Here is a 21,450-nt window from a genome sequence, read left to right as displayed (position 1 = left end):
GAATGGAGTAGGTGGTGGTGGGAGGGTGCATGGGACAGGTTTTACACCGGGGGCGGTTACAAGGGTAGGAGCCAGAGGGTAGGGAAGGTGGTTTGGGGATTTCATAGGGATGAACCAAGAGGTTACGAAGGTTAGGTGGACGGCGGAAAGACACTCTTGGTGGAGTGGGGAGGATTTCATGAAGGATGGATCTCATTTCAGGGCAGGATTCGAGGAAGTCGTATCCCTGCTGGAGAGCCACATTCAGAGTCTGATCCAGTCCCGGAAAGTATTCTGTCACAAGTGGGGCACTTTTGTGTTTCTTCTGTGGGAGGTTCTGGGTTTGAGAGGATGAGGAAGTGGCTCTGGTTATTTGCATCTGTACCAGGTCGGGAGGGTAGTTGCGGGATGCGAAAGCTGTTGTCAGGTTGTTGGTGTAATGGTTCAGGTATTCCGGACTGGAGCAGATTCATTTGCCACGAAGACCTAGGCTGTAGGGAAGGGACGGTTTGATGTGGAATTGGTGGCAGCTGTCATAATGGAGGTACTGTTGCTTGTTGGTGGGTTTGATGTGGACGGACGTGTGAAGCTGGCCATTGGACAGGTGGAGGTCAACATCAAGGCAAGTGGCATGGGATTTGGAGTAGGACTAGGTGAATCTGATGGAACCAAAGGAGTTGAGATTGGAGAGGAAAATCTGGAGTTCTTCTTCACTGTGAGTCCAGATCATGAAGATGTCATAAATAAATCTGTACCAAACTTTGGGTTGGCAGGCTTGGGTAACCAAGAAGGCTTCCTCTAAGCGACCCATGAATAGGTTGGCGTACGAGGGGGCCATCCTGGTACCCATGGCTTTCCCTTTAATTGTTGGTATGTCTGGCCTTCAAAAGTGAAGAAGTTGTGGGTCAGGATGAAGCTGGCTAAGGCAATGAGGAAAGAGGTTTTAGGTAGGGTGGCAGGTGATCGGCGTGAAAGGAAGTGCTCCATCGCAGCGAGGCCCTGGACGTGCGGGATATTTGTGTATAAGGAAGTGGCATCAATGGTTACAAGGATGGTTTCCGGGGGTAACGGATTGGGTAAGGATTCCAGGCGTTCGAGAAAGTGGTTGGTGTCTTTGATGAAGGATGGGAGACTGCATGTAATGGGTTGAAGGTGTTGATCTATGTAGGCAGAGATACGTTCTGTGGGGACTTGGTAACCAGCTACAATGGGGCGGCTGGGATGATTGGGTTTGTGAATTTTAGGAAGAAGGTAGAAGGTAGGGGTGCGGGGTGTCTGTGGGGTCAGGAGGTTGATGGAGTCAGGTGAAAGGTTTTGTAGGGGGCCTAAGGTTCTGAGGATTCCTTGAAGCTCCGCCTGGACATCAGGAATGGGATTACCTTGGCAAACTTTGTATGTAGTGTTGTCTGAAAGCTGACGCAGTACCTCAGCCACATACTCCCGACGATCAAGTACCACGGTCGTGGAACCCTTGTCCGCCGGAAGGATGATGATGGACCGGTCAGCCTTCAGATCACGGATAACCTGGGCTTCAGCAGTGGTGATGTTGGGAGTAGGAAAAAGGTTTTTTAAGAAGGATTGAGAGGCAAGGCTGGAAGTCAGAAATTCCTGGAAGGTTTGGAGAGGGTGATTTTGAGGAAGAGGAGGTGGGTCCCGCTGTGACGGAGGACAGAACTGTTCCAGGCAGGGTTTAATTTGGATAGTGTCTTGGGGAGTTGGATCATTAGGAGTAGGATTAGGATCATTTTTCTTCGTGGCAAAGTGATACTTCCAGCAGAGAGTACGAGTGTAGGACAGTAAATCTTTGAAGGGTGGCATGCTGTTCTAATTTGCGCTTGGCCTGTAGGAGGATGCTCTGAACAGCCGGTGTGGATGTGGGAGAGGAAAGATTGAGGACTTTTATTAAGGATAAGAGTTGACGGGTGTGTTCATTGGTTGAGTTGATGTGTAGGTGAAGGATCAGGTGGGTGAGGGCAATGGATTGTTCAGTTTGGAACTGGTATAGGGACTGATGGAAAGAAGGGTTGCAGTCAGAGATGGGAACTTTAAGTGTGAGGCCTTTGGGAGTAATGCCAAATGTCAGACAAGCCTGAGAAAATAAAATATGCGAGCGTAATCTGGCTAGGGTGAAGGCATGTTTGCGGAGGGTATGTAAATAAAACTTAATGGGGTCTTGTGGGGGTGACATGGTATTAGAAGGTGGAAAGTGTAACATGAGGTTGAAATGAAACTGAAAATAACTGGAGAAAGTAGCTGGAGATCTGTTGTGAAAAAAGGCGAAAAAGTGTTGGATAAAGCTGGGCTATGTTGATCCTGTGGTGAACTTGGGTTGGTAGACAACGATGTGCACAAAGGTTAGGTGGTTGTGTTGCCGCCAAAACACATTAAAGGATGGAGAGATTAGGGAAAATTTCGAAAAAACGGCGTGTAGATGTATTAAAAAAGAGTGGTTTTGTGGTGGCAGATTATGAAAATGAGGCTAACAATTGTCTGGCGAAGAAATAATGACGTCCACGAAGAGTGTCTTTCCGCTGTCCACCTAACCTTCGTAACCTCTTAGTTCATCCCTATGAAATCCCCAAACCACCTTCCCTACCCTCTGGCTCCTACCCTTGTAACCGCCTCCGGTGTAAAACCTGTCCCATGCACCCTCCCACCACCACCTACTCCATTCCTGTAACCCGGAAGGTGTACACGATCAAAGGCAGAGCCACGTGTGAAAGCACCCACCTGATTTACCAACTGATCTGCCTACACTGTGAAGCTTTCTATGTGGGAATGACCAGCAACAAACTGTCCATTCGCATGAATGGACACAGGCAGACAGTAGTTTGTTGGTGATGAGGATCACCCAGTGGCTAAACATGCCTTGGTGCACGGCCAGCACATCTTGGAACAGTGTTACACCGTCCGGGTTATCTGGATACTTCCCACCAACACCAACCTATCCGAACTCCGGAGATGGGAACTTGCTCTTCAATATATCCTCTCTTCCCGTTATCCACCAGGCCTCAATCTCCGCTAATTTCAAGTTGCCACCACTCATACCTCACCTGTAATTCGACAACATCTTTGCCTCTGCACTTCCGCCTCGACTGACATCTCTGCCCAAACTCTTTGTCTTTACACGTCTGCTTGTGTCTGTATATGTGTGTGTGCGCGAGTGTATACCCGTCCTTTTTTCTCCCTAAGGTAAGTCTTTCCGCTCCCGGGATTGGAATGACTCCTTACCCTCTCCCATAAAACCCACATCCTTTCGTCCTTCCCTCTTTCCTGATGAGTCAACAGTTTGTTGTGAAAGCTTGAATTTTGTGTGTATGTTTACATTTTACACACACACACACACACACACACACACACACACTCTCTCTCTCTCTCTCTCTCTCTCTCTCTCTCTCTCTCTCTCTCTCTAGGAGGGATGCCCCATTTCTCTAGACAGGTCGCCTTAAACACCTCAACCATCTGGACGTGCTTTCCAGTTCACCGAAATCTCCAATTCGTCACACGCCAATGCGGCACTCCGTTTGTGCACATCTCGCCCACACTGCAAGCTTTATTCCTTTGAGAGGAAATGAAACCTGGTGTGCATCTGCATAGAAGGAATCCTGTTTGGCTGTCAAGCCTATAGAAATATTATTTATTAATTTCAATGCTCTCATGCAGTTGTTATCAGAAGAATTTTACTGAATACAGATATTCACAGCAGCTGAATCATAATGGTGTTAAGTGCCTGTTCTGTCGGACACGTTCAATAGAACAAACATCACACACGTGGATAAGTAATATTTCTATAGACTTGACAGTCAGACAAGATTCATTCAATGTGGATGATCACGGCAACCATTCTACAGAAACAGTGTGTCCGGGTTCGAGTCCCAGTCCAGCACAAATTTTCAATTCACATAAATGATTAATTTCAATGTCCTAATGTGGTCGTCGTAGGATAAATTCTCTGAATAGAAAGTAATTTTCCCCAATTTTACATAATTTTTTTAAAGTCACTCCAATGTGAAAGTGGAGTTTCACTGGATAGGAAGCACGACTCGTGTGTTATGCAGCATAAAAAGTAAAGCGGCACAGGATATCGTGATAAGACCTAACAGACTTTAGCGCAACCGGTAACAGTCTGAGGGAAGCAGTAATTGCAAGAGACTCACCTGCTTTTTAAGATCGTCAAGCTTCTTGTGGAGCATGGCATTCTCTTCCTCCAACACATAAATGCGGGCAGCCTCCCCGCCAGCAGCAGCAGCAGCGCCAGCGTGGTCCATGCGGCTACGCTTCGGCTCTGGCTCGTAGCCGACACACAGTGAAGGCGGCGGCGGAGGTGGCTGCTGCATCGGTGGCGGGAAATCGAACCTGTGCGGAACGGAAATAGGAATTGCGCACACGGTAACTGTTATACGGCAGTGCTTACTGTGAGTAACTGTGTGTGATCCTGAAGTCTGTCAGTGGTACTATCGCAAACCGGTGAAACCACAAATTTTTTTTTATTACTTTCTCGTCTTAATATGAGGACATGCTTCCAGAAGACCAGAATTCTCTTATGTAGTACATTCTTTAACTTTCCAAATTTGATTTCAATGCTACGAGTGACTTTATAAAAGCAGTTAATAGATCCAATAACATATACTGCAGTTTAGTTTACTCATTATACGAGGGTCACTCCAAAAGAAATACACACTATTTTTGTAAAAATATAGTTTTCATTCTGCACGCGTGAAAGTTTTACAGTGTGTAGATACATTCTTCCCGCTCGTTTTCAAACATAGTTCAACCTGTTCCCCGAGAGTGGCGCCGTCACAGCATGTCAAGACGCCTGCTAGATTTGACATTCGTCAGAAGCAACGTGCTGTCATAGAATTCCTGTGCTGTGAAAACAAGACAGTGGGAAACATCCACAAGAGGTTGAAAAAGGTGTACGGACATGATGATGTCGATTGCAGTGCAGTTAGTCGGTGGGCAAGCAGGTTACGTGATGAAAGCGGGCACGACAATATTGAGGATTGTCCTCGCAGCGGCCGACCTCGTACTGCACACACCCCAGACAATATGCAGAGAGTTAACGATGCATATGTGACGACATTGAAGAAACGTCAAGCTCGACTGAGTCGTATTCGATGACATAGGCAGTCGTATTCGACCACATCGGCAGTCGTATTCGACCACATCGGCAGTCGTATTCGACCACATCGGCAGTCGTATTCGACCACATCGGCAGTCGTATTCGACCACATCGGCAGTCGTATTCGACCACATCGGCAGTCGTATTCGACCACATCGGCAAAAGCAGGATGTTTTGCTGTTGCACAACAATGCACGGCCATATGTCAGTCAAAAAACTGTGGATGCGATCACAAAACTTAAACAATCACCTTACAGTCCTGACCTGGCCCCATGTGACTATTATCTCTTTGGGAAACTGAAAGACTCTCTTCTTGGAAGAAAGTTTGAAGATCATGACTCCCTTGTGCACACTACCAAACAGTGGCTCCAACAGGTTGGTCCAAAATTTTACCGTGTGGGTATACAGGCGCTGGTTCCAGATGGTGTAAGGCAGCAGCTGAGAGGGATGGAAATTATGTGGAGAAATGAAAATATTGTTCCTAAAGGATGTATCTACACACTGTAAAACTTTCAAACATGTAGAATAAAAGATAGATATTTTTTTTTAAAAAATTGTGCATTTCTTTTGGAGTGACCCTCAAATTATAGAATCATCTATTTCCATAACACTGCTCCCATAAAGGCAGCAGATTAATTCAGAATTCGATAAGGACTTACTCTGAAACATACAAATGTGTAAATAAATAAAAAAGAACTGTAACTGCTAGTCATAGTACTCATTTTCATGTAATAAGTAAACTTTGTTACAGACATCTTGTAAAATCAGAGCAGACTGAAAACTTATTTGTTAAACTTATTACAAGGTACAGCCATAAACTGGCAACAAAATAAAAATCTAAGCCATTATCTGCAAAATTTTTGCATGCAAATTTTTCTAGAGAGGCATCACTGTGCTGAACATTACCCCCTCTCCCTCACATCACACATACAAAGAGCTGGTCTTTATTGTTAAACCTCTTCCTCTGCCACTTAACAATAAAGTTAGTTACCTTCCTGGAACTTTCTGCAAAGGGCAATGAAAGTTATAATCACATAACTTACACACATCTGAGACCGTAGTAAAAAAATTACACCAACTGAATTATCAGTTTCTCAATTCACTATTGTTGCTCTTAATGATTTATATTAGAGTTTTAAAGCTTATCACTCGAAGATAATTGATAACTGAAGCATTTGATAATTGCTCTGAATACCAAATGGAACAAAATTGATGCCATGATAAAAATTAAGCACAAACTGTCAACACAAAATTTTATACAGACTTGCATGTTTTTTCCCTCATCTCATCTCCCACAAATAATTTCCATGCTTTTCAGAACAGCTGTACTCAGGAACACATAATGGAAAACACTAAAACCATCCAGTCTGCTCATTTATGCACAACTTAAATCGGTAGCAATCGGACTTTGAGCTATACTTATCTTGTGAGTATTCTATAAGCAAATTAGCACCTATGGCTGTATCAAAATTACAGGAAGTCACCGTGTTGTGCAGTGCTGCTCTTACAAATACTCAAGTCCTCTACTAAAGATGTTCCTCGTGCCACATACTGTCAGGCACATTTTACACGAATGCCTCATTTCAGATTCTGCATCACCAAACACCACGAGGTGAGTTTTCTCATTCGGACATAAACTAACAAACAGCAGAAAACAAAATCCTACAGGGTATGAATACAACAGACTACACAGACCAGCTACACAGCTCGAAGCCACCGAGCTGCAGTGCTTATAGACTGACAGAAACCACTGCCAGTTACGACATTCTGAAATGACCCCTGAAATATCTTCCATATTTTGGGAGACCAATCACTACTATACACGGAGAACTACGTTATTTGCGAAGAACAATACATAAGGAGTAAATCGAGCACAATACGTACTTACTGTGTATACACATGTAGGGCACGTTTTTCTTCATCTGCACTCTCCTAAAGTTGAACGGTCCCACCTTCAGTTTTCTATGCAGTGTAGGTGCTCTTACATGTACATGCAATGGGTCACCAATTTTACTCACATTACACATCACTCCAGAAAAGTGATGTGAAACCCTATCTTTACCTTTCTGACAAATGACACTTGTAAATGATAAAATGGTAGAACAAATTATTTTATAAGAGAGAATGACGAATTCATTTTCTATTTTCAAGTGACGTGTCGCGTCGAGGGACGGTGGGTGTCTTCGAGGTAGGAGGCAATCGCAGTGACTTTGCGAGAGGAAGCAACTGCACGGGCATACGTGTGCGCTCCACGTGTCGCTGGTCCAAGTCGTAGCACGTAGGCCCACAAATAAAAGCCAAAATCAAACAATCGTGGGGCTGACTTTGGAACACATATGAAAATTGCATTTTACATTTATTCCTAATTCTGATTTTGAAACATAAGGTGTCATAATGTACTGAATTATGTTACTAATACGCGAAGTATTTGCAATGATAAGATCCTTGTACTGAATTCGAAGAATATATCTGCACGTATACATCTGAGAAAATCTGTATTTGTTCACAAAAATTAATTTAGTGCTACATCCTGGTCGTCCAGCAGACACTGCATAATTTGGAGAACTACGCCATAACTTGAGACATCTAGTTGGCTAAATGCTAAATATTTAGCATTCACTGCTCAACATAAAATTCAAACTTTGAGAATAATGAATGAGAACATTGGTCGGATGCTAGATCGTAGCAAATACTTAGAATGGCAAATGCAACTTTAGTATATCTACATTTATACTCTGCAAGCCACCCAACGGTGTGTGGCGGAGGGCACTTTACGTGCCACTGTCATTACCTCCCTTTCCTGTTCCAGTCGCGTACGGTTCGCGGGGAGAACGACTGCCGGAAAGCTTCCGTGCGCACTCAAATCTCTCTAATTTTACACTCGTGATATCCTCAGGAGGTATAAGTAGGGGGAAGCAATATATTTGATACCTCATCCAGAAACGCACCCTCTCAAAGCCTGGACGGCAAGCTACACCGCGATGCAGAGCGCCTCTCTTGCAGAGTCTGCCACTTGAGTTTACTAAACACCTCCGTAATGCTACCACGCTTACCAAATAACCCTATGACGAAACATGCCGCTCTTCTTTGGATCTTCTCTATCTCCTCTGTCAACCCGACCTGGTACGGATCCCACACTGATGGGCAATACTCAAAGTTTTACAATCTTATCGAACATATGAAGCAGCTAGTCATTGAGCAGCGGTGTTAGCCAGTAGGTAACAGAGTAGCAGTCTGTCCATACAGAGTTTAAATTGGGTCATTCTGCCCCCCCCCCTCACCCCATCCTCCACCGATAGAAACTAACGCGGCATGGACTCAATAAGTCACTGGAACTCCCCTGCAGGAATAGTGAGTCATCGCGCCTCTAAAGCCAATGCAGGATTTTTGGGCACGAAATGACCTCTCCATTACGTTCCATAAACATTTGATGGTATTCATGTCAGGTGATTTGGGTAGTCAAATCATTCACTCGAACTGCGCAATGTACTTCGCACCAATCACGACCAATTACGGTCCAGTGACACGGCATAAATCATCCGTAAAAATTTCATCGTCATTTGGAAACGTGAAGGCCACGAAGGGCTGCAAATGACCTCCAAATAGCAGAACATAATCATTTCCAGTCAATGATTGGCTCAGTTGCACTGCACGATCCAATCCATTCCGTGTGCCAAACTCCAACTCCATTGAATGTTCGAAGTGTGTTAAACCCTGCGGTGTTGCCGTAGTCACATTGGAAACTATTGCGCACTAATCACCTGAGTACAAACGATAGCTTCATCAGTGCGATGTCCTTTTATACCTAATGTGCGTGGTACTTCTGCCCTATCTTTATGTGCATATCACTATTCAATAACTTTTGTCACCTCAGAACATTTTAATTTCATCACAATTCCTTAATATAATTCATCACTTTTTATCACAATGATTATCACTATTACTTTTAAAGATTCTTTGCATCTAAGGTCATATTACAGTTGTATGAAAGATGATTAAATCCGTGAGCTCTTTGGCATACACTGCCAGTCCAAAAAGTTTCGAGACTGGATTAATTTTAAAAAAATTGAGAAAAGTTAAGGTGATTGTTTTAATGCTTGAAGTGTCCTACATAGCTTCCTCTCACTCGAGTTCAATGCACAGAACGTTGATGCAGCCACGTGATACTGTGTGGAACGTTCGGCAGATAGCCGGTGGGGGAGCCTGCCACAATAATGATTTTTCTTTCCCCCCAGTTGAACTACATACCAGACATAAGCAGTAGTTTACCCAAGGTTTTTAGATATCAGTAATTCATATGGAATAATAGTCATATAATATACACACTTCTGAGATACGTATTAAGTATTTTAAAATTTGTGATTTATAGAACTCAATATAATTCAGTTTCAATGCTAGGATAAAAAGGACTAATTCCCTGAGATTTTACGAAATTCCCTGAAAGTTCTCCAATTTTCCAGGGTAAAATGTAATTCCCTGAGATTTTCAGGTTTTCTACAACAATCGCCACCCTGAAGGAGTAATCTTCCTTACTGTCCACAAACAAAATCTATCAATTGAATGCTCCCTACATCTATTTTGACAGTGCCACACAAACAAAATTTATTGATTAAATGCTCCCTACAGACGCCATTACCTCATCTATTTTGACCGTGTATATTAGGTACGTACTTGTTTGCAGTTTAGTACCACACTGACAACTCCAAAGACAGACATTTTGAAAATTAATTCGTGACTGCCCGAGCACACATTTGTGACCATTTAACCCTACAAACTTGTCGGCCAAAAACTGACTGACAGCCTTTCTTCCACAAAAATAAGGCACGTGTAGCACCTGCCATAAATACGTGTACAATCAACCAAATAGGTGAATTTGTGCACATTCAACGCCTGCTTTCAAAAATGAAACATCTATAGGGGCAGTAATAAACTGTACGGAACTAGGTTCTCGGAACAGCCGAGAACATTTCTCGCTACGTATTACATACAATCCCAGATAAATAAACTGACATGACACGAAACGAGGCAATCTGAGTGGGTACCTTCCAAACAGTAATGTTCGCGCCTGTCTCCGTGGACCCAGCACCAAAGATTTCTGCCGACACTGCCGCGGCAAACTGTAGCTCGCTTCTGAATCGAAGCGCAGAAATTGTCGAATACGCTGCACAAGCAACTACATATACTAAAATGCCATCACTGATCAGGCTACAACTGTAAATAATATGTAGTTGTCCACTAATATGCAATTTCAGATATGTAGCTCCTGAAAGAAAGGATACTGCGGAGACATGGTTTAGCCACAGCCTGGGGGATGTTTCCAGAATGAAACATTCACTACGCTAGTTCTGCAAGGTTCGCAGGAGAGCTTCTGTAAAGTTTGGAAGGTAGGAGATGACATACTGGCAGAAGTAAAGCTGTGAGGACGGGGCGTGAGCCGTGCTTGGGTAGCTCAGATGGTAGAGCACTTGCCTGCGAAAGGCAAAGGTCCCGAGTTCGAGTCTCGGTCCGGCACACAGTTTTAATCTGCCAGGAAGTTTCGAGTAGTTGTTTTATTGCTTGGAAGTTGTATTACTTTGTTCCAGTTGTTAAATGTTTCAGTTACAGTTACAAAGCCGCAGCCGGTGTGAGCAAACACAGTTACACTATTGGGGAGCGATCGGCAGCACGAACACCCCCAGACAGAGAGAATCTGCATCTGTACTCTGCAAGCCACTGGGAAGTGCACGACAGAAAGGCACATCCCACTGTACCAATTATTAGGGTTTCATCACGTTTCATCCACATACCGAGCACGGGAAGAACGGTCGTTTAAATGCCCCCTGATGGGCTTAGATTAACTAGTCTCGTCCCCACGATCTAGGCACGTCTGATATGCAGAGGGTTGTAGTATATTCCTGGAGATGTCTTTGAAAGCTGGTTCTCAAAACTTTCAAATATAACTTGAAGAGTCTGCTAGTTCAGTTTATGCAGCATCTCTGTCACACTCTGCTACAGATCAAACAAACCAGTGACCATTTGTGCTGCCCTTCTCTTTACACATTCGATATCCCATGCTAGCCCAATTTTGCACAGGTTTTACACACTCGAGCACTAATCAAAAGTGGGTTGCACAAGTGATTTATAAGTAATCTGTTTACCACCTTTAATATCTTTATAGACCACTTTGGCAGGGCCTCGTGTCGTAAAGTGACCGCGCTCAAATGGGAGACACTTGCTTTCATTCCGGGCAGTGTGGGAAACTACACGTGAAGTGAACACGAGAGGAAGCATACAACTGTTGCTCGATTGAAAGAGCAGTCTCCGATGAAATCAATCTGCAAAAGAGCAGTTGAACTTCAAATACCATCATCATCAATGTATAATCGCACAGTAAAATGAAAATACTAGACAGATGTTTGTGAATGAATGCTGTGACAATGGCACGGAGCAGCTTGCCATGCTCTGTTGCATAATTTCCTGCAACTGAACGTTGTTTTCTCACCAATATAAAAATCCCCATTATGCACAAGAGTTGCAAAGAAATTGTCACTGTGTAATGTATGAACCAGCATGTCATCATGATACCAATTCGGTCCTCCTTCCTCCTCCTCCTCCTCCTCTCTTTTTTTATTTTTTTTTATGGTGTGTGAGAGGAAAAGTTTTAATTGGACCGGTTGCAAATGTAACTGATTGTTCACCTCAAAAATACATTTTTGGATCATGTGCGGTTATACTCCAAATTGACTGTTTGTCGATGCCTCCGAATGCGCCTTATCAACAGATCCCTTCTTTTAGTAGATATCTACCATAAACTTTTTTTCCCTATTTGGATTCAGTACCTCATAAGTTATTCGATCTATCCACCTAGTATTCAGCATTCTTCCATAGCACATTTCAAAAATTTCCATTCTCTTCTTGTCTGAACTGCTTACCACCTATGTTTCATTTTCGTACAAGTATGCATTCCAGGCAAATACCTTCAGAAAATACTTCCTGATACTTAAATTCATTTCAAATGTTCAAAATTCCCTCTTTTTCAGAAGTACTTGTCTCATTATAACCCTCTCTACTTCGGCCATCATCACTTATTTTCTATCTAATAGCAAAACTCTCAGTATTGTCTGATTTAATTAGACTTCATTCCATAACCCTTGTTACACTTTTGTTAATGTCATCTTATAATCTATTTTCAAGACACTACTCATTCCGTTCAACTACTCTTCCACGTCCTTAGCTATCTCTGACAGAATTACCGTGAATTTGTTCAATGTAGAAATTGTATAACTTCAGGTACTGGATACAATCTTAACTCATTCTCTTCTCAGCTAGGGCTTCCCTTTCATGTCCTTTGACTAATTGAATTGCAGACTGGTTACTGTACAAATTATACATAACTTTTCCCTCCCTCTAATTTTTCTCTGCTACATTCAGAATTGACTGTTGTCCAGTCAACACTGTCAAATGCTTTCCCTAAAGACAACTCATTATAAGGTCAACGGTGATACAAGACTAATGAATAATTGCACAATATTTTGAAAAGGATAGATGGCTTCTCACCATACAGCAGAGATGGTGGGTCACAGATATGCACAACAAAAAGCATGTCAAACAAGTAAGCTTTTGAGGTATTGACAATAAGAGACAGTGGTCGTAAGTGCGAGAAATGCATTCACGTTTGAGCACAAGAGGTGTGTGTCTAGTGTAATTTGGATGAAGACTCTCTTAGGCAAAAGCTTGCCTGTTTGATAGTCTTTTTGTTGTGCTAATCTGCAATATGGTGTGAATAGCAATCCATCATTGTCATTGTTCCATCCTGGATTTTCCACTGTTTGAATAATTGCACAAAAGTGTCAGGGTAGTGTTTCAGAGCTGAAATGAGATGCTATGTAAGTGCCAATCAACTGGAGACACATGCAGGGGGTAAGCAAAATAATGTGAACACCTGTACTTACATGGGAATTGTTTATTAATAAGGGGTTGGACCCCCATTCGTCTGTAATAGAGCTGCGATTCTTCTTGGAATACTGGCATATAATGATTGTATAGTCTCCAGTGGAATGTTATGCCACTCTTCAATCAGAACCTCTTCTAACTCCTGTAGGAGGTGAAAATCTGCTCCGGAATCTGCACTCCAATACTGACCAAAAAGGTTCGATAATGTTTAAGTCCGGGGATTGTGCTGGCCAGGGAAGGTGCTGCAGTTTAGTTGCATGCTCCTCATACCACAATTGTACCATCCTGGCTGTGTTAATGGGTGCATTATCGTCCCGAAATATGGCATTATTGTTGGGGATCAACATTCGAATCGTGGGGTACACCTGGTCATCTAAAATGGTCGCATAATCGTTGGCTGTAACACAACCTTTGTGAGTAATGATGGAACCAGCAGAATACCATTATATGGCTGCTCACACCTTCATGCTTAACTGTTGGAATCAAGCAATCAGGATTGTAGGCTTCTTTTGGCATTCCACAGACATTAACCAGGCTCGAGGTTGGAAATAGCAAAAACGTTGACTCGTCGGACCATATGAAGTGTTTCCACTAATTAGCTGTCCACCATTTATGCTCCTGATCCCATGTTTTACACTTCTTTACATTGATTGTCATCACTAATGGTTTCGGTACAGCAGCTCAGCCACGCATATTCGCTCTGTGGAGTTCTCGGTGGACAGTGTCGATAGATACGGGGTCTCAAAGATGGTTATTGATCTCTGTAGTCACTTTAGCAGCCACAGTTCTGTGTTGTTTTTGCTCAATTCATGTTAGCATACTACGATTTAGGTCATTTAGTTTTGATCTGCACCCACTATTATATTTACATGATGATGTCTTTCCATGTTTTGTGTGCAGTGTCATGACTGTTGAAACAGTTGTTCTTGAAACATTCAATAAGTTGGCTGCCTCAGTTGCTGATGCTCCAGCTAATCGGGCCCCCACAATCTGCCCTCACTGGAACTCTGCTGGTCTTTCACTGCATGTCGACCTCGGCCTCTGAATGCAAACACAAAGTGTGCACTACTTGTAAACTACCTGCACTGATGCCTAGTTCGTACTGAACACGCACAGTCCAGTGCAACACGTGCCTTGCCGGTGTTGTTGATCATCAAACACAACCATCCCGTTACTACCACTGTTCACATTATTTTGCCTACCCCCTGCAGATCTCTGCATAAGGCACAATGGTCAACATGCAGATCTGGTGGGTACATAGTTTTTATATTTAAGTACTCCAATATACAATACACTGCTTTGACAAGGGACATGTGACCTTCTCTCACACACTGTAGAAAGGGAAAATAAGAATAATATGACACAAAGTCTACTCCGAAAATTCTGAAAGTTAGTTTTTGCGGCAGGATCTATAAATCTTCTTCAGACAATTAGATTACAGCAGTACATGGTTAGCGGTTCCGCCTTGCTGCAAACTCGTCATTTATTTTCCTCAAAGTAGTGAGAACTTATTATCAGTGCTTTTTTCTTTCTTGTATGTATCACATCTTTGTCTCTATTTAAATGTGATAGTTTTGACTGTTGCGTATGCTCAGCTGTGGATAGTATTGGGAGAGTAAATGAAGTGATTGCGTAAAGATGAAGGTGAGAATCAGCTATTGCTTTTACACTGCCCTCGTAAAGATGAAGGTGAGAATCCAATATTGTTTTACACTGCCCCCAATTATTCGAATGAAGAACTTAAGTGGACACTGAATAGAGTAACAGTCTGCACATCACCTTATAATAGATCATCCGTACTGTCAGGAAGAAATTTCTCTATCTTCAAAGATGTACAATCACTAATCACCTCAAAATTCATCACCGGTTTAAAACCATAACAGTACCGATCATATGTTTCGACTACTCACAGAACGAGCATAAGCGAGGAGCATCCTAAAAACTGGACTTTTTAATAGTGACCAAAATTACAATCATTCTAATTTCAAATCTGAATGGCTCACTCGTGGTGCACGGTGATGCAGAAAGTGAAACCTTCCACAAACTGGTGACAGCGCACAATCGGCAGTACGGCAGCAGAGCCGCAAATCTACGCCGTAGCTCCCGACCCACCTAAAATTTGCGCAGCCGTCAACACGCAAGTGCGCCACAGTTACACAAGGAAATAATAACCCCATTACCATACAAGGAACTGGTAGCTACAAGCTTCGCTGCAAATGCACCTACCGGTGGCTGTTCACCTCTGTCGGCGCAGGTCGAACCCGGGGACTACAGAATGCTCTCTGGTGCCAAACTGAAATCTTTCACTCATAGTGGCTCTGCCCGTCTCTGCAAAAAAAGAACTTTGCTCGCAGCACAGCACGGGACCGCAATTAGAACTCGCTATGTCAAAGGTAGCGCGCGCGCAGTTGCGGCGCTCCAGCTCCGATGCTCCGGAGCTCCGAGGCCAGGCGGCGCACGCGACTGGGAAACCCAGACCTCGGTAAGCTTTGCGGGCGCAGGCCGCGGGACGCGCGTTTGCGAGGAGAGGAGTGCGGAATTTGCGAGAGCAGCCGTCAGCTCGAGAGGTCGCCAGTGCGAACGCACATCCGTGCCCTCCTATAAGAGGCCGTCGCGTGCTTCGAGCCGCGGCGTTTCCTCGAGAGATCTTCTCGTCGAGTGGAACTTTGGGCGACAGCGCACACAAGCAAAACAACTCCCAAACCTCAGCAAGCAGTGCAGTGCGGTGCAGGCTCAAGTATGCGCATTGCCTTGTGTACAGAATATTATTAGTGAGGGTCTGACAGCACAAAAATTAAGGCCTTGAAATACAATTATGGGTACTGTGTGTGTGTGTGTGTGTGTGGAAAGAAAGAGGAAGGGGATGGAGGAATAGGGGAAGGGGAGGGAGAGTGACGGGGCGGGAGGGGGGGGGGGAGTGAGGGAGGGAGAGTGACGGAGTGGGAGGGGGGGGGGAGTGAGGGATGGGGGAGTGAGGGATGGGGGAGTGGTTTTTTTTTTTTATTTTTTTTTTTTATTGGGGTAGGGAGGTCGAAGGGCACGGGAAAGGTGTTAGTACACGTGTTCCACATTTTTCCCCTTCCTGCTAGTATGACTGTAGTAACTCGTCTACTGTTGGGTCTGTATCAATAACATTCTAGATATAAAAGTTAATGCCCTATACATTAGTCTTTACTGAATAACATTTAATTGGTTGACAGAACAGATCGTTCATCTGGACTGGACGCAGAACGAGCTGCACAATTTGAGGTTAGAATGTTTCACGCAGGGCATCTCTATGGTGGGGGTCAGAGTAGTAAGCTCACTGAACAAAATATTTATCACCCCGTTACAACAGCACACTGACCACTCTGGAGCATTGTAGATGGTGTCAAACTGGTAGCAAGTTATCTTACACTGCTGACACACATCAGACAATCAAGCGGTACGTACGTGTTAGTTGTACGAAATCAGAGGAGTAATTTAGTGTGGTCCAACAAGTCACAATTTTGCCTCTTTTCAAATGCAGAGTACGTAGTGCACTAACGCCCCAACGAGGCATCAAATCCTCCTGCTTACCATTTGGGCCCATTCATTTAGCTTACCCTCAACATGCGCCATGATGTCAATTTTGACATCCTCAGTGACTCACTTTTGTCCTCCTTCTACATCGTGGTCAGTATGCAGTGGACACTCCCATCCTCCGAGATGACAACAGCCACGTTCACAGAGATGTACATGTACATTCTCGGTTTGACAGTCAGATGCCCTACTGCAACACAACTGGGCCACTAAATTAACTGATGCCGGTCCCGTAGAAAATGTCTGGGGCTACGTGGAACCACGGGTGGAACTCGGCAATCGACATCCCTGCAATTCGATACATCTATTCGATCCAGTAACCGACAAGTGGCTTCGGCCGGATACAGCGTACCCCGAGAAACTCGTGGGGTCTTTTCCTCGTCGAATTGAGATCCTTATCTGGGCTAGAGGTAAAGCTGTGTGGTGCTGACGTGTCCGCTGGTGGTGACTCATTTTTTGTACAATATGCTTATAAATAGAATTAACAGAAACAGTAGGGTTACTTCATTTGGAATGGCCCAAATTTAGCGGGACTAGATCTGCATCTTTCCAAGAGACAGTCTTAGTTTAATTTGGCACCTAAGAAAAGTAGTGAGAAAAACATTATAACCGCATGTAACTAACTGTGCGATATAATAAAGAAGCATCAGCTGACTCATAAAAACACAGAGGACTCTTCTATGTGGCATTAAGCTCATTATCGTAACATTTGCTGTGGTGGCTCAATAGTATTAGTTTCACATTAACCGTGTTAATAACCCAGGATTAATTGCAACAAAATCTTATGCAAATATCAGCTAAAGAACTGGCTGCAGGGAGTATTAAGATTAGTAATGGTCGCAATGAGGAGTAATTAGCCAGGAAACGTGTGACAATCTCCAATGAAAGGGTGACTGCACACCAGACTGTCCTGCAGGGAAGTGGGGAACGGAGGGATGGGGAGGTGAGAGGAGGAAGACAGAGCGCGCGAGCACGTACGTGCTGATCTCCACAGCCCGCCTGCATTAAAACTATAGCGCTCGCGTGTACAGAAACAGTGAGCAAATGGAGCTCGTGATACTAGAAACTTGTGCATTTATGTGCCAAACTACCTTGCCTCTGCCAGGCGTACAGGTGCTTCCCTGCCGTGTAAATATTCGCTTACAGAACCGCCGGCAAAGCGCACGAGCTCTCACAGGAACAGGCGCCGCGTAACAGCTACCGACTACGGCACTCTGGAGGACCTGTCTGTACTAATTACTAGAGTAACTTTCCAGTCTCCAGAAGCATCGCGAAATTTCTGCAACTCGTTTTCACGAGCGGTGGAGTGGATGCCGAGGGGTAGATGAAGCAATAACATTCACACTGGCACAGCAGAAAGGCTGTTACACTCTTCTTGTCTATAAATCCATTATTAGCAACGGAAGGGTCTACATCACTTAAATGCCAGGGTAAAGGTCTGAAGCACAAATTGAAGAAAGCAGAAATCATCTCGAGTGAGCAGATTTGACTTTGCATCCAACATAAAACTTGCCTTCCACAATTCACCTATCCTGCCGTAAATTGGGTGGTGGGTGGGATGCTTTCCTCTAGAAGTCACCAAACTTCAGTATGACCTCGTGCGAGAAGGATGCTTACCGACATTAAAGCCCGTTTTACACGAGTGACTTTCTGATCAGAATCGACCACTCTTTCAGTGCGTGTGCCTTTCACGTCCTCGTGTAAATCGGCAACTGACCACGACACAAGTGTGCCTACGATGTCAGTGACCTATAGTGTATGCCGACTGCGGAGTTCTAAATTTCTGAGTATGTTGCACACTGCATACACAGTAGATGAGGGATTATGGCAGAGTCTGCTAACGTCCTAAGTTGTAACCCAATCTGGTCGAACTCACTCTTATTATAAAAACAGATTTTCTGTTTTTGTGTCTTCTTAATCTTTGTTATGTTGTTTCTTTATTTCATTGCACACTGAAAAGTTACACAAGGCCCTAGTTTTTTTTCCCTACCTACTAGTGTTCTACAACAAAGTTGAAATATGTGAAAGCCAAAAAGCATCTGAGTTTTACAGAGGAAAAAACCTACACTTTGCACAAATGAGAAAATAAATAGATCAATGAGTTTTACTGAAAATTATTTCGGCAATGAAAAAGTCAGTATTATTGAACGAGACAAATAATTTTGGTTGTTTTTTGGCAAGTAAACAACATAGAACATATAAAGCAAATGGGTGCTGTTTGCTGCATTCCACATATTGTCTGATGTTTGCAACTATATATCAGCTCAAACAAATAAATGTATTTGTTCTGACATCTTTGGATGACACTTTTCTTATTCTTTCAGTTCTGAAGAGTATAGAGAATTTACCACACGACCTTTGCCAAGAACTACATTTGAATTCTGCTTCGGTCATTAATAAACATTTTTTCCCACTTTTGTTACTACATTTTGATTTTTCCGTAAAAAAGAAGAGCCCCTCACAACCTCACTTTTGCCATTCAGATGTAAAACTGCACAGCAGACAGCTCTCACAACATTGGTAAATTTGATGCAGACGTGTAAATTAAAATGACCACTTAAAACAGACGTGACTCAGTACGGGATTAAAATGCCACAAGCGGGTCACAGACGCACTTGTCTCGAGTCGACAAGAAAGTCGATCTTGTGCAAAGGGCTATGTATCCAAGTGCTACTTCAGCTGGAACTTTCCAAAGTTACTGTTATTTACACTCTCTGTGAGACACTGAGATTTAACTGTATTTGGTTTAATTTACTAACATTAACAAGTTTTCTAACACACTGCCAAACTTTGACAAATACAAATATTGTTTCTGTGATTAACTCTACACTTCTTTCAGACACAAACGTGCAATTAAAAAAATTCCTTTATATTTTTGTCCAATGATTTGCTGTAATAAACCAGTCATAAATTACGGCCTCTCAGTTTTGAGACTGCCGGGAGTTGGTACTAAAATATTACGCACTTTGAACACCATTCTCTGAGCTACAAAAAAATTTTGCACACCTGTCACGATATTTGTGGCTTTGTACCACAAAGAGATCAATCTTCAGGATCCAACTATGAAGAGCATTCTCAAATTAACATAGCAAATACTCATGACACTTGGCATTTTTCCATCTGGTTTTGAAAAGAAACATTGAAATTTTAGTGGCCAAATAAATGTTCTATGTACTATTTCTATTTCTGTCCGGATGACAATGACATTTTTAGTTTCCTAGTACCCCAATGAATAGTTTCAATAGTAAGTGTCTTTTTTGGTACCGTCATCCTCAGATTTATTAACAAGAAAATAAAGAAAAATTGCCTGGATATAAAAAAAGAAGCTGTGGTTCACTCCAAGAAGATGAAACTTTTATTTATCGTATGGAAATACACCCGCAATTTACAGCGATATTTAGACATAAGAAAAGGAATGTACAAGAGTTACAGTCACTAATTATATCACAGAACGTTATCCAAAGAGTCTATCCAATCCGGTGCTGTCAGCGAGGCGTCGATTATGTCATTCCAGCCTCCACTACAACATCTATCGGAACACTCCTCTACAATGCGTTCAACAGACTGTTCCGCTGCTCCACAGTCACACAACGGGGAGCCAGAGAGTCCCAATTTGTAAGTGAAGGACTTAGTTCTTCCACGTCCACATCAGATTCTGTCGAGATGAAACTGGTACGGTTTTTCATTTTATTTATGCAGACAACTCTTCTGCATTTTCTCGTTATACACAGCATTACACGCGTTCGATAGGAATGTTCCGTACACATTTAATGTAACTCTCACTCCCTCAGTGGGGCACCGTCCCAGTAATTAGTCAGCAGCTGTAATGGGAGTTGCACATTCGACTGTTCACTGCGAGTGACAAGAGCTCCAATGAGCAGGAAGCACGTGAGAGCCAAACCTCCATATACGGAACGTACGGCCAATCTGTCACTTTACAGCCATCTCGAGTTCATCTCGATGCTGCTCATGATCCGGCCACTTTCACACATTTAGTCACTTTTATCAAATGAACAAGCTCAACTACCTCGTCTATAGCCGACATAGGACACTAGCTCAAAACTGAACTTCTCGTCCTCTGCGGCAAAAAATTAAAGCGAACAGCGTCGGAAATCATATTTCCAGAGGGGGGGAGGGGGGGGGGGGGTGGGGGGGGAATTGCTTACAAGACACTGTCAGACAGCAGTTCAACCTCATACTCGTACGCACTGCTGGTGGGTACATAGAAAATTAGTGCTGCAATTTTCTGTGATAGTTAGAATGGGCGCCGGAGTACATTAGCGTTATTACCGGGCCTGGTAGGGTATCTATGTCGAATGTCGAGAGAGCAGTGTGAAGCACACAGAGATGCTGCGTACTAAGGTGAGACAGAGTTATCGCCACCTTACAAAGTTTGAAAGGGGCCTCACTGTCAGTTTCCGTTTGGCAGGACCATCGAATCGTGCACGTCTCTACACATGTGGGGTATTCAGACGTGATAGTGGCCCAATGTCGGTCTGTACGGCAACGTGAGGGACGGTACAATCGTCACCCGAGGTCCTGTCGACCGCGTCCGACTGTGACGAGCGAGGATCGCCGTACTGTGCACCGTGACGGTGGAATGCCGTACCGGTGAGTGGGCTCGAGCTGTCGAGATCTCTGTAACTTTGACTCAATTTTGTAATCGATAAAATAATGTCACATAACTTTCCGACCTACAGAGTTTCATTTCGTCCTCCTCCCCTTCTCGGGACTCCACTTTATTTGTCAGGCAGTTTAAATTTTAAGACGAGGAGACATCCCAGTTTCTGTGCCGCCATCATTTATTAATGGTGACGGCAACAAATTCTGTAGTCCCTGTTACAGCAGTGAGTTGT

General features: G+C 43.5%; 1 protein-coding gene across 4 annotated transcripts in view; it reads right to left on the bottom strand.

The window, feature by feature from the left end:
- LOC126426671 (zinc finger CCCH domain-containing protein 10-like) overlaps positions 1–21,450 on the bottom strand; it is a 173,916-nt gene that overhangs the window by 92,601 nt on the left and 59,865 nt on the right. For all 4 annotated transcript variants that reach the window (XM_050088562.1, XM_050088564.1, XM_050088561.1 and 1 more), the window contains exon 5: positions 4,137–4,335. In XM_050088562.1, the coding sequence (XP_049944519.1) occupies positions 4,137–4,335 (199 nt within the window). The remainder of the gene's footprint in view (positions 1–4,136; positions 4,336–21,450) is intronic.

Source organism: Schistocerca serialis, chromosome 11 (assembly GCF_023864345.2).
Source record: "Schistocerca serialis cubense isolate TAMUIC-IGC-003099 chromosome 11, iqSchSeri2.2, whole genome shotgun sequence".
Lineage (NCBI taxonomy): Eukaryota > Metazoa > Arthropoda > Insecta > Orthoptera > Acrididae > Schistocerca > Schistocerca serialis.
This window is presented reverse-complemented; position numbering and strand designations above follow the sequence as displayed.